We start from the raw sequence: 14,492 nt of genomic DNA, 5'->3' as shown, positions 1-14,492 counted from the left end.
TCTTATTCTAAGAAATCAACAATCAATCTTGTTGGGTGATATGATTTTGTATAAGATTATATATATATATCTTATCAATCATGATGAATCATTGTCTTTTCATATTAACCAGATAAAGAAAAACGTAAGGTAAAATTAGGGTTTTATTTTAGAACTACAGTATATCTGGTTTTTCTCTTAAAGCAAAAAAGAAGCTTGCCTCTACCACTTTTCTGTCAGTGTTTGACTATGGGGATGTTTTATATTATTCTGCACCCGCCTATCTTTTACACTCTTTAGACAGTTTACCATGCATTTAGATATATAACAAATGATAAAACCACTACTCATCATTGTGTTTTGTATAGTAGTGTTGCCCCTCACTGTCTACATGTAGACTAATGCACTGGTAGTTGATCATTTGTAAATCCATCCTTGGTCTTCCACTGTCATCCCTTTGCCACCTCATTCAACAGAAATGTGTTGTGATATATTCTCTCAGTTCTCAGAATTGAATATTGTTTTTTTTTCCACCGGATCAAACTGAACTAGGCAAAAAAGCTTTTAGGTATGCTGCTGCCTCTGATTTTCTGTATATCTGGACTTGATGCAATTGATATACAGTATGTTCTTCATGAATGGGAGATCTTTTAATTTGTAAACGATTTAATCATTTATCTGTAATAATTGCTTGCTTATCTACTCCTGTAAAATAGATTTTTAATCTCAGTGCTGCTTCCTCCTGGTTAAATGAATGTCTAATAACAGACAAGCTAGCAAAAGCACATAGGATGTACAAGGTGCTATGAGTGAGCAATATAAAGAATTATATATATAAATATACACATTTATATATTTCTTTGTACACTTGAGGGAGTTGATAGATGTCAAGCATGACAGTTGGGCGCCAACTCTTCTCTCCGTCTCTCTCTGATGGACCAGTCCACTGGGAAAACAGAAAACAAAAAAGGACATAACAAGAGCAGAAAGGAAGAGGCGGAAGCAGACACTCACTGGGGACAGAAAGATGGAGGCAAGCTTTGTGCTTGAAATACAAAGGAAGGAGATAAGAGAGAGAAAAAATTGTAATAAGTGAATGAATGAGAAATTACTTGTAAATGTAAGATAGGATGAGAGAGCCTGGAAAATAGAATGAATGCAGGTATGCAAGATTTTATGCCTCAGATATGGAGTTGGATAGTTGCATCACAATGTCAACTAATGGAAATTGAAGATTAATGAACTTATATGTATTTGCTTTGTCCTATTGTACTACTTTTTGGTTTTATTCAAATCCCATTTTTTATGGATATCAAATGTTTTTTATTTATTCACATTTCCATGTGTTACTACTTAGTAATAACCTCACAAAGAACAGCAGGAACTTCATTACATCAACTAACATGTAATCAAATAAATGTATAGCCTACTTATCAAGATTGTTGAGGATTTTTTACACCAGTGATTTTTTTTAAGCTTGAAGGTTTTAACCAATTCTATGGTAAAATTTAGAAATGAAGCGCAAACCAAACATTTTTTAATGCAGTCAACATATCAACCCCTTTAAAAGCAATCCCTGGTGCAAATGTAAGCAACTTTTTCATAAACTCTTATTTTACAGTTGCCTTTTGAAAGACAATATTAGAAAACAACTAAGAAATTATTAAAGAGCTCTTCAAAGCTGCATGAAGCATTTACACGTTTCCATTGATCGAGATAAAATATTTATAGTTAAATATTTAACTATAAAAGTTAAATACCCTCAGTACGGTCACATAATTCTGTCTTTTAGACAATGCTCAAAACTGTTTAGAAATACAAAATCATATAAAAGTAATACTGAAAAGGGAAGCACAAACAATTTTTGACAATGTTCTGTATTTATTGACTGTACAACTATATTTTTTATAGAGGCAATATAAATTACATCCAGAGTAATAACATTCCCTTTAACAAGGCAGATCAGTACATTATCTATATACAGTGTTAACAAGAGTGTTTCAGTAGGAAGGTGCTAAAGAGACAGATGCAAAGAGTCAGAGAGAGAATTAAATAATCTATGAAACTAGGAGATATGTACTTGGTTAAAGTTGTAACTGAGGCAGAGCATTTTTAGCCCTTGGGTAAGAAATGTAAAGTTTTATAGGTTTCGGTTTAAACACAAGCATTACACATTATCACTAAATTAGGTATTGACTTTGGGCACCATATGTACCATAGACCAATCTTGCTCTTCATAAGATCACTATCATTAGGATAAACGAGTCAAAAGCTGATTCAAGTGCTGTGAGATTTAATATACACACAGCCCTGATCTCCCCTGAGGATGTCTGATTATAGACTGGAATTTGCATGTCTGCTTTGAAAAACTTCAGACTTTACCAACCATGCAGAACTGAATTAAAAAATACATTGACTTACATTTCTTTGTGTTAAATATCAGAAAAATCAGAGCAACAATCTAAATTGTGTCCCATGTTTTCAAGGAAGGAATACTAAGAAATTGGGGTTTTAAATGGTTTTGTCTTTTGTCAGATTAAGGTCAAAACCATCACTTTAGATTTTAAACAAAAGAAAAAAAATAGCATCCTTCCTTCAGCATCTTATTAAGAATACAAAAATGAGATTTCATAGGCACACTCAAATCATGCCAATGAAATAATGCAATGCTGTGTTTAATTAGAAAAATATCATCTTAAAATTACCAGCCATAAAGTTTTGGGGTGTTTCTCTATAAAAACACCTCTGCACCTCATTTAACCAACAAATAATATGATAGACAGCAGAGGACCGACCAAAGGATTAATAGTGACACTTGATAGTAAATGTCTAATAAAGTTCCCCTTTACAAACTGATATACAAGCAAACAAAGACAGACCTCACCCTTCTCCTCTAGTCAGTAGTAGACATCGTTTATCTCTAAAGATTAATGAATTATATGATGATCCATAAGAAATGTTATATGGTTTACACTGAAACACACACTAACATTTCCTGGTAGATTGATATAGGTTATTTGTATAACAGTAATCTCTCTCCAAATATAATGAAATCAGAGAGAATATGCTTACATGCACGTACCATTTATCCCCATGGGTATATAATGCTATTGACTTAACATGCAAACATATTATAAAGAATATGGGCTAAATCACTTACTTTCACATTCACACTCATACACAAACCCTCAACTCTTGTCTCCTTGAAAGATGGTGTTTTCCATCTCATTACAGACATTTTGCTTGTGACCTTCTGGCCTTCTAAACTCTAATGTGCAGTATCCGTTCACACGGCCAGGGATATGATCACACACAAAGTTTCTTGCAATTATGTATAATTATACATCTAGGGAAAGTCCTTTCTACTTTCATCCAATCAGGGAGATAAAAGTCATGTCTAATGTTGCATATTTGTCTAAGAGGATAATACTGCAGCCAATCACTCGGCAAATGTATCGGTTGATAGTCGTAAATGCTTGCATTTCTCAAAGTGCTTCGATAAAGATCATAAAGCACCAAGTTAACTCTCATCCACTGGCTTTATAGTGCAATTGATGCACGCGGGATCAGGATAGCAAGATGAGGGTTGCTCTGGTGTGCAAGTCAGGGAAAAGAGTGCAGCTGGCAGAGAGAGCACTGTATTACACACATGTGTGTCTAAGTCCTACTTTTCATTTTGTGCCACAAAGCCCTGAGAGTGGGTACCTGTGTTTTAAAGAGATAGTTCACCCCAAAATTTTTTACCTTGGAACACATTAAAAGGTGTAAGGCAGAATTTTTGCCTCAGTCACATACTTATATTCCTAATTTTATTATTATGAGTAACTGTCAGAATTTTCATATTTTGGTGAACTATCCCTTTAAGAGATAAAGGTGGGGAAAAGGTGAGAAGGGACATGGGAGGCAGATAAATGAAAAACTGTATTAAACCATATTCAAATGTACTAAACCAAACAAGAAATGGAGAGACAGCAGACCAGATTACAGTATGAGAAAGCAAAATCCAACCATCATCCATTCTAATGGATTATAAAAGCCCCCGATTGTGGTGATCGGAGCTAAGCTTTTAAAGTCTTGCTTCAATCTCGCATAAAAAAAACCCTCTCATATGCTCAGCATGGCTGTATGTTATGCAACATGTTATGACTCTTATTAGACCTGACTTCATAAAGCTAGAGCGGGTTTGTAGTATCTCAGTCACAGTATGTGTTCTAGGATCTCTGAAAGTTGCACCCAAACCCGGCGAGTGCATTCAAAGGGGTTTATCAGCAAAAACATGGGGCGGAACAAGAAATAAAAAAAAGTGGCTGATATGTTTCCTGGATATCAATGGGTTTGAGAGAGTGTCACATGTGGGATGACTGTCAATAACACAGAATTTCTGAGTCTGGATCAGATCAGATTAAACCAACCAACATAAAGACAGATACAGTGGAGGCAGAGTGGGATTACAGGATTTTAGAAAGCATAATCTGGGAGAGAGAGTTCAAGTGAAGTATATCAAGATGTGAGTCACTCTCTTCAGGAACATGCAACATCTCAGAGTTTTGCTTGTTAAGGAGATGCATTATAAGAAATTGGTTTATTGTTGAAATCGTGTTATTGGGAATTGGCTAAACAACAGTCAATCTGTGCAACATAATGTATACATGTACCATTCAGATTAAGCATTAGTCTAGCATCACAGCCTCAGAACTCACCTATTAGCTACTTCCACCTTCAGGACAACTCGCAGTACTACACATAAAGCTGCACAGTGCACACTATACATCAGAAACAAATAGAGAACCTAATAAAAGGTATACCCCACCCACCATTTTCCACAGGTGTCCTATGTACAGGCAAGAGTATGTAAGAGAGTCCACATTTGTAAAGCTAAGATAAAAATCCATTGTAATTCTGGATTAAAAGAGGACTTTGGTTAAAAAAGAAAGTAAAAAGATGTCAAATCTGAATTCAGACAGACAAAGTGAGAAGTGTGTATGCAGGCTAAAAAAAAAAAATTCCTCAAAAAATGCATACATCTTAGTAATACTATATCTACTCTTAGAATCCATTGAGGAAATAAATTAATCGGAGAGACTGATAGGAAAAAAACAACAACAAAAAAAACTGTAGTATCACTTGTACACTCCTGTAGTATCCGTCTCTGACTTGACAGGAGTGTTTGAACTGGGGGAGTCCAGCAATGAGGTGTTGCTATTGCTGATGTTGTTCCAGATGTGATTGGGGGAGGAGTAAGGGGGCGTGCTGCAGTTGGAAGGTGGGCCGGAGCCAGAGCTGTCGTTATTGGCCGGACCCATGAGGGTGTCTTTATAGGAGCCTTTGCTCTCTAGCTCCCCCTGCAGGTACTGAGAGACCTCGACTGGCAGGCGTTTCAGCTCAGCCTCACAATCCTGTGTCAGACGGGCCTGATTCTGCAGACACAATGAATCAGAGCACCATTCAGAAAGAATGATTCAGCAGAGGGAGCAATGAATTCATGTGAAAAAACCCATTTAAACTTATAATGGAGGGCTCATGATGGAAAACTGAAGAAAATAGATTCCCCGAAACACAGAATTCCATATGACGTTGCCATATAACATAATATTTTAACAGTTATTTATTTCATAATTGCACAGAATTAAGTTCTTCTTAAGTTGCTGAACTTCTTTTTTTTTTCTTGATGAAATTGATGGTGGCCAATATCAATGTTACCACAATTTTTTTGTGAGGGAAATTTTGAATGGGTCATTACTTTATTGATTTGCCTTTAAACACTTAGAGAAAGAAAAGGGGTTAAGTGAAGTGAACAGGACCTAGCATGTGAGAATTTAGAATGAATAGATATGTGCATGACTGACCAGAGGAACTTCCTCATCCATTTTCTGTAGGATGTCCTTGTGAAGGGCATTCAACTTCTCCTGACGTTTCCCCTGAGACACTTCCAGCTACATAAGAGACAGAATGAATAAATGGAGTTCACAAGAAGAAAACAAAAAAAAAAAAAACTTGATAGTCTACAGAGTTTGTATGATAAAGATGTGGCACAGTAACACCAAGTCCTAAAACCACATGTGGCACATTTAGGCAGCAAGTGATAATCTGACTTCTTGTCCAAACCAGTCTTGACTGCAATAAGCATCACTTTGACGGGCACTTGATGCGATGGGTAGCCCTCCCAAAGTGAAATCTAACTGGTCCAAAACCATGCTCCACATACAGTAAATGTATTTTAAACATCAAATAGGTTCTAATTGGACAAGATTTTGTAGCGTTTAGCAGTAATGCGCTTTCAGTGAGCAAATACAAATCTACTGATGCTACTATCGTGTCATGTATGATATGTTATTGTTGTGACTTGAACACAGAGCACCTCATATAATAAAAGCTATTCAGATATAAATCCAAATGATACTAAATAATTCATACGTACAGTATTTTTCAAATCCACTCACCTGAAGGATTAATTTGACAGACTCATTGATATGTTTTCTATTGATCTCATTCAGCTCCCTGAAAGAAACAGGAGGTGGTTACATTACTGGTACATTACTGTCGGGGTTAGTTGATGTGCTGACAGAACTCTTCAGACATTCATGGCATCATCAGCCTGACCACATTCAGACTCATATAATCATGTTCACAAAACGTGCTCACTCATTTATTAATTAATGCAGTCAGTGATTTACAGTGGTACAATGCTGTCACGCATGTATTATTTTTTTCACTCAATTATGTGTAAAAAAACTAAATGAATTCCACACGTAAAATAATTTTATTTAAACAACAAATATAAAAATTTATACAATCCATTTTTTTTGTCAGGCATTAAAACAAATAAAACTACAGAGGCATTGTAATGATAAGAATAAGATAAAATGTTGTTTTTGGTTGACATTTTATTTTCAACTTGAATAATGAATAAAACTTTCATTCAAAACTGTTGAAGTAAAGCTATTGTACATCATGTTTCGATGGATTTGCTGAATCTAAATGAACTTACATCCCTTAAAATTTATTTTGGTGCTGTTTTTTACATCAGTAATGTCCTGACTATACTTTGTGATCAGTTGAATACCACTTTGGTGAATTAAAGTACCAATTCCCTTCCAAAACAGCTAAATCTGTACATTATTCCAAACTTTTGGCTGCCAGTGTGTGTGTGTGTATGATATATATATATATATATATATATATATATATATATATATATATATATATATATATATATATATATATATATATATATATATATATACACACACACACACACACACACACACGAGAAAAGATGTCATTTTTTTGACACAATTTTACGAGAAAGATGTTGTTTTTACAACATAATTGAGTGAAAAAATAGCACATGTCAGCATTGTGCCACCATATATATTTGGATTACCTAAAATAAAATAAAAAAATACACCAGAGCATGAGCACAAAAAAATTTTGTACGCTTGCTTGTTAAAATAAATGGAATTTAGGATCAAATCTGATTGTACATAAGTTTTACAATGTGTATGCAACGGTTCTCTTCTCTTTGGTAGCAAGACATTTTAGAAAAATTATGTCAGATTATTTGAACTGAAGTCGTGATTAATTCCTATCAACATACCATGCAGACTAAACTACAAATTGTCAATGCCAGTACAGAAACACTAGAAGTAATTGAGGATGTTTTAAGAGGGAGTAAAGCATTACTGACGTTTCTGACTTTTCTTTTTCTGCTTTCTTGACCTCGATAATGCTGTTCAGCCTCTTCCTCTCCAGATTCTTCTGCAATTCTTTCTTCTCTCTGCGAGCAGAAATGTGGCATTTCAGCATGTGTCATAGCACACGAAATACAAACATTCATGCACAAAACAGTAATTTCGTACTTTTCACACACTTCCTTGAGTTTCTTGATCTGGGCTGCTTGGCATTGTTGGGCGATTTCCCTTAGCTTCTGATTGGCCTGATACAGAAGAACAGAGTGACTAAGAATAAACAACATTTATAAATGTGTGTGTAGCTGTAATTGTTGTGTCTTTGGGCTATTGTTGTGTGTATTACCTCTTTGAGGTGGCAGTGTTTAGTCTCTGTCTCTGTCTGATGTTGTGTCTGTCTGAGATTGAGAAGTTCCTGCATCTGTTCTTGTCTGAACATATCTTTGTGTTTCTGTAGTTCCTGATCAAGCTCATCCAGTTCCCTCTGTGCATGCTCTTCTGATCCACTGCACACACAAACACTCAAATATAAAAAAACATCCCATGGAAATTATGGAAAGTGGTCTTTTCTAAAAGCCCTAAATTGGGACTGTGCAACCCAACTGAACTGCACAAAACTAAGAGATATTTAAACATGCATATGAAAACAGTTAATAACAAAAACACAAAATACTGAGGAGCCAAACCATGCAAAGCCTTGAGGGTAAGCTTGAAAATTTTAAAATCAACATGAAACCTGACAGGGAGCCAGTGCAATGATTCCAAGATAGGAGTAATGTGATCTAGATGAATTTTGCAAAACACCCCAACGAGTGTATTGCAATAATCAATGTGAGAAAAGTGTTGATCAACTTTTAAGCCAGAGAATGATAATAGGCTAATATTATAGGCTAATAATATAGGATGATATTATTGGCATATCTAAGGTTTATAACCCCTGCTGACCCTTGGAGGGCCTGAACCCTTAATATAAAGTTTTGCATGATAACGGAATGTTCCTGACCTCTGCCCTCTCTTTCATTCTACTCTGAATTACAACAATTAGTTGTCACTCTACCACAATGTAAACCTGGCAACAGTTCATAAAGGTCAAAATGTAAATTGGCTCTAGATTTGCTCACTTTTTCTTGAGACTGGTGTGCACCCGTTTCTCCAGCTGACACCGTCTTCTCTGGAGATCAGAGTTTAGCTGATTATAACGAGTCTTTTGGTCTTTACTGAGTGCCCACACCTGAAACATATGCATCCACAGATAAATAATTTAGCCATTGGCAAACACATTATTAAAGGAATAGTTCATGCCAAAATTTTAATTTTGACATTATTTACCGACCCTCATGTTGTTCCAAATGGGGCTGTGTATTGAGACGGATTTCCTGATTTGATTTTCTGATTTCAATTAGATTCCGATAGATTTGGGTATATTTCTGTTATAATGTCTGTATTACATGTTAGAAATTCTCTCCCATTTAATGCTGTTAATTACACAGGGTATCTTCTAACTAGGTACAATAGGAAAATATAAATTGTACAAATTATATTTTTGTTTATCATCATTTTGGTCTCATTTTAGCCTTTTAAAAATGTAAAAAAAAAAATCCATGTATTCCATAAATAAATATAATATTATATTGCATATATTATATATTGTTACATGTTTGTTTAGTGCATAATGTATAGAATTTACATGTAAATACAAAAAGTATTTACATTTATTTGCAATTTGTAGAACATGTGCTAAAAATCTGTACAGTCTCTTTAAGAAAACCGGAAGTTATGTAAAAAGCATCCGTAAATGACTATATTAACGAGAGAGAGAACCTAAATGGATTCTTTACCTCACCCTTGCTATTTGTGAATAGATTAAATGTTTATGTTTTGTTATTATTACAATTGGTTGTAAAGAACAGAAAGGATGTTAAAAGAGACAATTCAATAGCCAGTGGCTTATCATTACAGACATTTTTAGTCACACAGCATGAAATCTGGTCTCATAAGCGAGTGATTTACTCATTGTAGAATGTTGTGCATAGAGTAAAAGATCGATCTTAGGATTTAAGAAGCGATATTGAGATTTACATGCTTACATGCTTACATAAGAGGCATTCCTGCATTCAAAAACTGCTAGACGAAGTGTGATGGAATGTGACTTGAGACTCGTTGGACTGTTTGAAACTTGGCACACCATCTTAAAAACACATCGATGATGATTAGTGACCAGTGAATAATGACTTAAATTTTGGTCTGCTCATCACAAAAAGCTATAGCATGGCTTCAGAAGTCTTAAAAACTGCACAAATTGCGTGGAACACTTTGTCCTTTTGGAGCTTGACACCCTGTGGTCATTTCGAACTGTGATTACAAAGAAAAAGAAAATCTGAGTGCAGACTCTTAAAACAAATTCATGTTTTATGAGAAAAACATCTAGGTTACTGTTGTAACCTGATGGAGGGAACGAGACATTGTGTCGAGTGAAGTGACACTAGGGGACTTTCTTGGAGGCCTCGGTTACCTCTGAACTTGAGAAAAGGCCAACGAGAATTTGGCAGACAGAATTTGCATATACCTCCCCTGGAAATATGGGTATAAAGGGAGGGAATCATGCCTCTGTTTTTCATCTCATAAAGGTATTGGGTGTTGCCCAGTCCGCTGCTCTGCATTTGTCTGCTAGGGAGGTCCCATTGTCCAGTGCTCACGAGGATGCCACACTTCTCGTCGAGTGTGCTTGAACCCGCAAGGGGGCATGGCCTGGGTGTGATAGGCCAATGCGATGGCATCAACGACCCAGTGGAAAAGTCTCTGTTTGGAGACACCGTTCTCTTTCCGCTGTCCACCAAAGCAGACAAAGAGCTGCTCAGATCATCTAAAGCTTTGCGTACATAGCTACGCAAAGCACGCACCAGACACAGCAATGAAAATGCTGGGTCTGCCTCCTCACGGGGAAGCTTCGCTTGCAGGTTTACTACCTGGTCCCGTAGGAACCTTGGGCATGTAGGAACCTTGGGCATGTAGCCCGGTCGCAGTCTTAGGACAACATGAGTGTCTGCCGGACCAAACTCTAGGCAAGTGTCGCTGACAGAGAATGCTTGCAGGTCCTCAACCCTCTTGATGGAAGAGAGCGCGATCAGGAGGGGCGTCTTCAAGGAGAGGGCTTTGAGCTTGACTGATTCTAGCGGCTCAAAGGGGGTCTCTGAAGGCCTGAAAGGACCACAGAGAGATCCCATGAGGGGAAAAGGCATGGCCTGGGAGGGTTCAGCCTATGGGCACATCTAAGGAACCTGATAATCAGATCGTGCTTCCCTAGGGACTTACCTTCCATTGCGTCGAGGTGAGCCGATATGACGGCTACATAAACCTTCAAGGTGGAGGGGGACAGCCTCCCCTCAACCTTCTCTTGCAGAAATGAGAGCACTGACCGGACTGCACATCTCTGCGGGTCTTCAGATCGGGATGAACACCAATTTGCGAATCAGCACCACTTTAAGGCATTACATTGCCTGGTAGAGGGAGCTCTGGCTTGGTTGATTGTGTCTATGACAGCAGGTGGTAGGCCATTTAGATCTTCCGCATCCCATCCATGGGCCAGACGTGGAGGTTCCAGAGGTCTGGGCGAGGATGCCAGAGGGTGCCCCGTCCCTGAGAAAGAAGGTCCTTCCTCAGGGGAATTCGCCAGGGAGTCAGCCAGCTGTGTGCCAGTGTGTCTGTCCTGAGGGGAGCCTCCGCTAGGGACTACCAGAGCAGGAAGTGGGAGGTCTCTTGGGAAGTGAACAGGTCTATCTGTGCTTTGCCGAACTGCTTCCAAATCAGCTGAACCACCTGGGGTTGGATCCTCCACTCTCCGCTGAGTGTACCTTGTCGTGACAGCGTGTCTGCTGCCATGTTGAGGTTGCCCGGGATGTGAGTGGCATGCAACGACCTGAGTTGCTGCTGGCTCCAAAGGAGGAGATGGCGATTTGTGACATATAAAAAGAGCGCATGCTGCCTAGGGAATTTTTGTACGCTATCGTAGCGGTGCTGTCTGATTGAATCAAGACGTGCTTGCCCCATATTAGCAGGTGAAACCTCTGCAGGGCAAGAATTAATGCCAGCAACTCAAGGCAGTTGATGTGCCAACACAGCTGGGGCCCAGTCAAGGAGCCGGAGGCTGCGTGCCCATTGCACACGGCGCACCAACCCCGTTTGGAGGCTTCTGTGGTGACCAAAACACGTCAGGACACCTGCTGTAGGAGGAATCCTGTCTGCAGAAAACAGAGGTCTGTCCAGGGGTTGAAAGTCTGGTGGCAGGCAGGAGTGTTGAACACACGGTACGTGCCGTGGCACCTCGGGACTCGAGTCCAGTGCTAAAGCAGTCTCTTGAAGCCAATGCTGAAGCAGTCTCATATGCATCAACCCCAGTGGCGCGACTCCCGCGGAGAATGCCATATGGCACAGGAGCCTCTGGAAACGTTTTAGAGGAATTGCTGTGCCTGGCTCGAATAAGGTGAGGCATTTCAGCACCGACAGAGCGAGCTCATTGGTGAGGGGCGCTGTCATTGAGACGGAGTCTAACTCAATCACGAGAAAAGAGATGCTCTGAACCTGGGTGAGCTTGCTCTTTTCCCAGTTGACCTGAAGCCCTAGACGGCTGAGGTGCCCGAGCACCTGGTACTGTGGGCGTACAGTGAGTCTCGAGAGTGGGCTAAAATGAGCCAGTCTTCAAGGTAGTTGAGTATGCGGATGTCCACTTCCCTTAGCGGGGCAAGGGATGCCTCTGCGATCTTTGTGAAGATGTAAGGGGACAGGGACATGCCGAAGGGGAGGACCTTGTACTGATACGCCTGGCCGTCGAACGCGAACCGTAGGAAGGGTCGTTGTCGAGGCAAGATAGAGACGTGGACATTCGCATCCTTCAGGTCTACTGCTGCAAACCAATCTTGATGCCGCGAGTTAGAATATGTCTTTGCGTGACTATTTTGAACGGGAGATTGTGCAAGGCCCAGTTTAAAAGTTACAAGTCCAAGATCAGTCATAAGCCGACGCCTTTCTTGGGTACGATGAAGTAAGGGCTGTAGAAACCCTAATTCATCTTGGCTGGAGGGACAGGCTCCATCGCGTCTTTGAGTAACAGGGTCGTGATCTCCACACATAGGGTGTTGGCGTCTTTGCCGTGCACTGAGGTAAAGCAGATGCTGGCGAAAGGCGGCCTGGCGAACTGAATTGCATAGCCGAATTGGATGGTCCTGGCCAGCCAGCGCAACGGGTTGGGAACTGAGAGCCACGCGTCCAAGCTCCGTGCGAGGGGCACTAAGGGGATGATCGTTTTTGACGTACCTGGCGAGGCTTCACAGCGGAGCAGAGCAGGTAGTGTGGCCATCTGTTTCTTCACTGCCGAGAACTGCTGGGCGAAGTCATCAACCGTGTCGCCGAATAGACCAAGCAGGGAAACAGGGGCGTTGAGAAAGCAAGTCCACCTCCCGTGTTCAGCCATAGATGACGTTGCTGGACCACGAGGGTGGCCATCGCCCGTCCGAGTGCCGGCGCTGTGAACATCATGGACCCGGGGCGCAGTTCCTGCAGCACATCAGGATCAGGACTACCCAAGTGCAGATCTTTAAGTGCCTTGGCCTGGTGGATTTGAAGGGGGGCTGCAATGTTGTCATGGTTATGTTCTCACACTGAGATCATGAACCATTCATAAAACGCTGCCTGCGTGTGATCGCAGTCCAGGCACGTGAGGCAGCTCTTATGACTTACGCAGTAACTTGGTCAATTTATATTAGCTGTTAATAAGTTTGAATATTGAATAAGCCATATTACAAACTGTTCATGGACTAATAATTTAAGCAGTAATTTAGCAATAATTAAATTTAATCTATACATGGATATCAATTTACATTAATTTTAATTTGCTTTATCTTAACAAATATTATTACAATATAAAATACAATACAATATAATGCTTAAAAGAAACTGGATCGCAGCTCACATCCACCACTGAAATCTGCTACTCTGAAGAACAGCACGGTTGCTTGCTTTGTCATGGTAATACATTTTTTTAATCAACATTAATAATCACATTACAATATCAAGAGCAATAATCAACATTTATGATATTTGCTACAATCATGCAGCCCTAATGTCACTATAAAATGTAGTTGACCTTTTTGAGGTGTTTCTTCCGCAGCTCCTTGAGTTCCTTGCATTGCTTCTTTAACAGCTTCAGGTAGGAATTGTGCTGCTTAAGCTCTTCAATAGACTGAGGTTCAATTACTGCAAAACACAAACAGTTTTTTTATGACCTTCAACACCTCTCAGCTCTCCATGTTGGTGCAGCATGATGGACAAAGATGAAGGTACGATGGTTAGATGATGGTAAGTGGGTCTTACCTTTAAGAATATTGTTGACTTGATCTTCTTTAGGACCTAAAATATTACATACGGACATACAAGTCACTTAATGGAAAGAACATGCATATTCATGAATAGACATAAATGCAAAACTGACATGGCTGGAACATGGGAGAAAGAGACAGAAAGACAGACAGGATGACAGCACATAAATAGCAGGAAAGTTCTTTGATATATTTGTATATAGGGTTTTCAATGAACCTGATGCAGGGGTGCTCATGACCTCGTTGACTACTGGAGGAAGTGTTGGAGAAGGCATAGGGCAGAGGTCAACAGAGGTCATGCAGCTAGAGTCAGTCTTGTCTCCTTCCTCTTGTTTTGAAGGGCCACCCTGCAGATACAAACATTCATAGTATGTAGTCAAATAATCGAATAAAGGCTCTCAAGTCCATATGAAATAGCAACCTCAACCCAGTTTTTTCCCCATAATGCAACTTA

The 14,492-nt window shown here is 39.4% G+C and overlaps 1 protein-coding gene across 2 annotated transcripts in view; it reads right to left on the bottom strand.

Moving 5' to 3' along the window:
- Nucleotides 1-1,851: 1,851 nt before the first annotated feature.
- Nucleotides 1,852-14,492, bottom strand: part of LOC127647586 (1-phosphatidylinositol 4,5-bisphosphate phosphodiesterase beta-3-like) — a 77,084-nt gene continuing 64,443 nt past the window's right edge. For both annotated transcript variants that reach the window (XM_052131924.1, XM_052131935.1), the window contains 10 exons: nt 14,256-14,385; nt 14,034-14,069; nt 13,807-13,916; nt 8,789-8,898; nt 8,014-8,173; nt 7,839-7,915; nt 7,667-7,756; nt 6,420-6,477; nt 5,826-5,912; nt 1,852-5,396 (listed from right to left, as the gene is read on the bottom strand). In XM_052131924.1, the coding sequence (XP_051987884.1) occupies nt 5,100-5,396; nt 5,826-5,912; nt 6,420-6,477; nt 7,667-7,756; nt 7,839-7,915; nt 8,014-8,173; nt 8,789-8,898; nt 13,807-13,916; nt 14,034-14,069; nt 14,256-14,385 (1,155 nt within the window). In that variant the 3' untranslated portion in view covers nt 1,852-5,099. The remainder of the gene's footprint in view (nt 5,397-5,825; nt 5,913-6,419; nt 6,478-7,666; nt 7,757-7,838; nt 7,916-8,013; nt 8,174-8,788; nt 8,899-13,806; nt 13,917-14,033; nt 14,070-14,255; nt 14,386-14,492) is intronic.

The sequence above is a fragment of the Xyrauchen texanus genome, chromosome 1, assembly GCF_025860055.1.
Source record: "Xyrauchen texanus isolate HMW12.3.18 chromosome 1, RBS_HiC_50CHRs, whole genome shotgun sequence".
Taxonomy (NCBI): domain Eukaryota; kingdom Metazoa; phylum Chordata; class Actinopteri; order Cypriniformes; family Catostomidae; genus Xyrauchen; species Xyrauchen texanus.
This window is presented reverse-complemented; position numbering and strand designations above follow the sequence as displayed.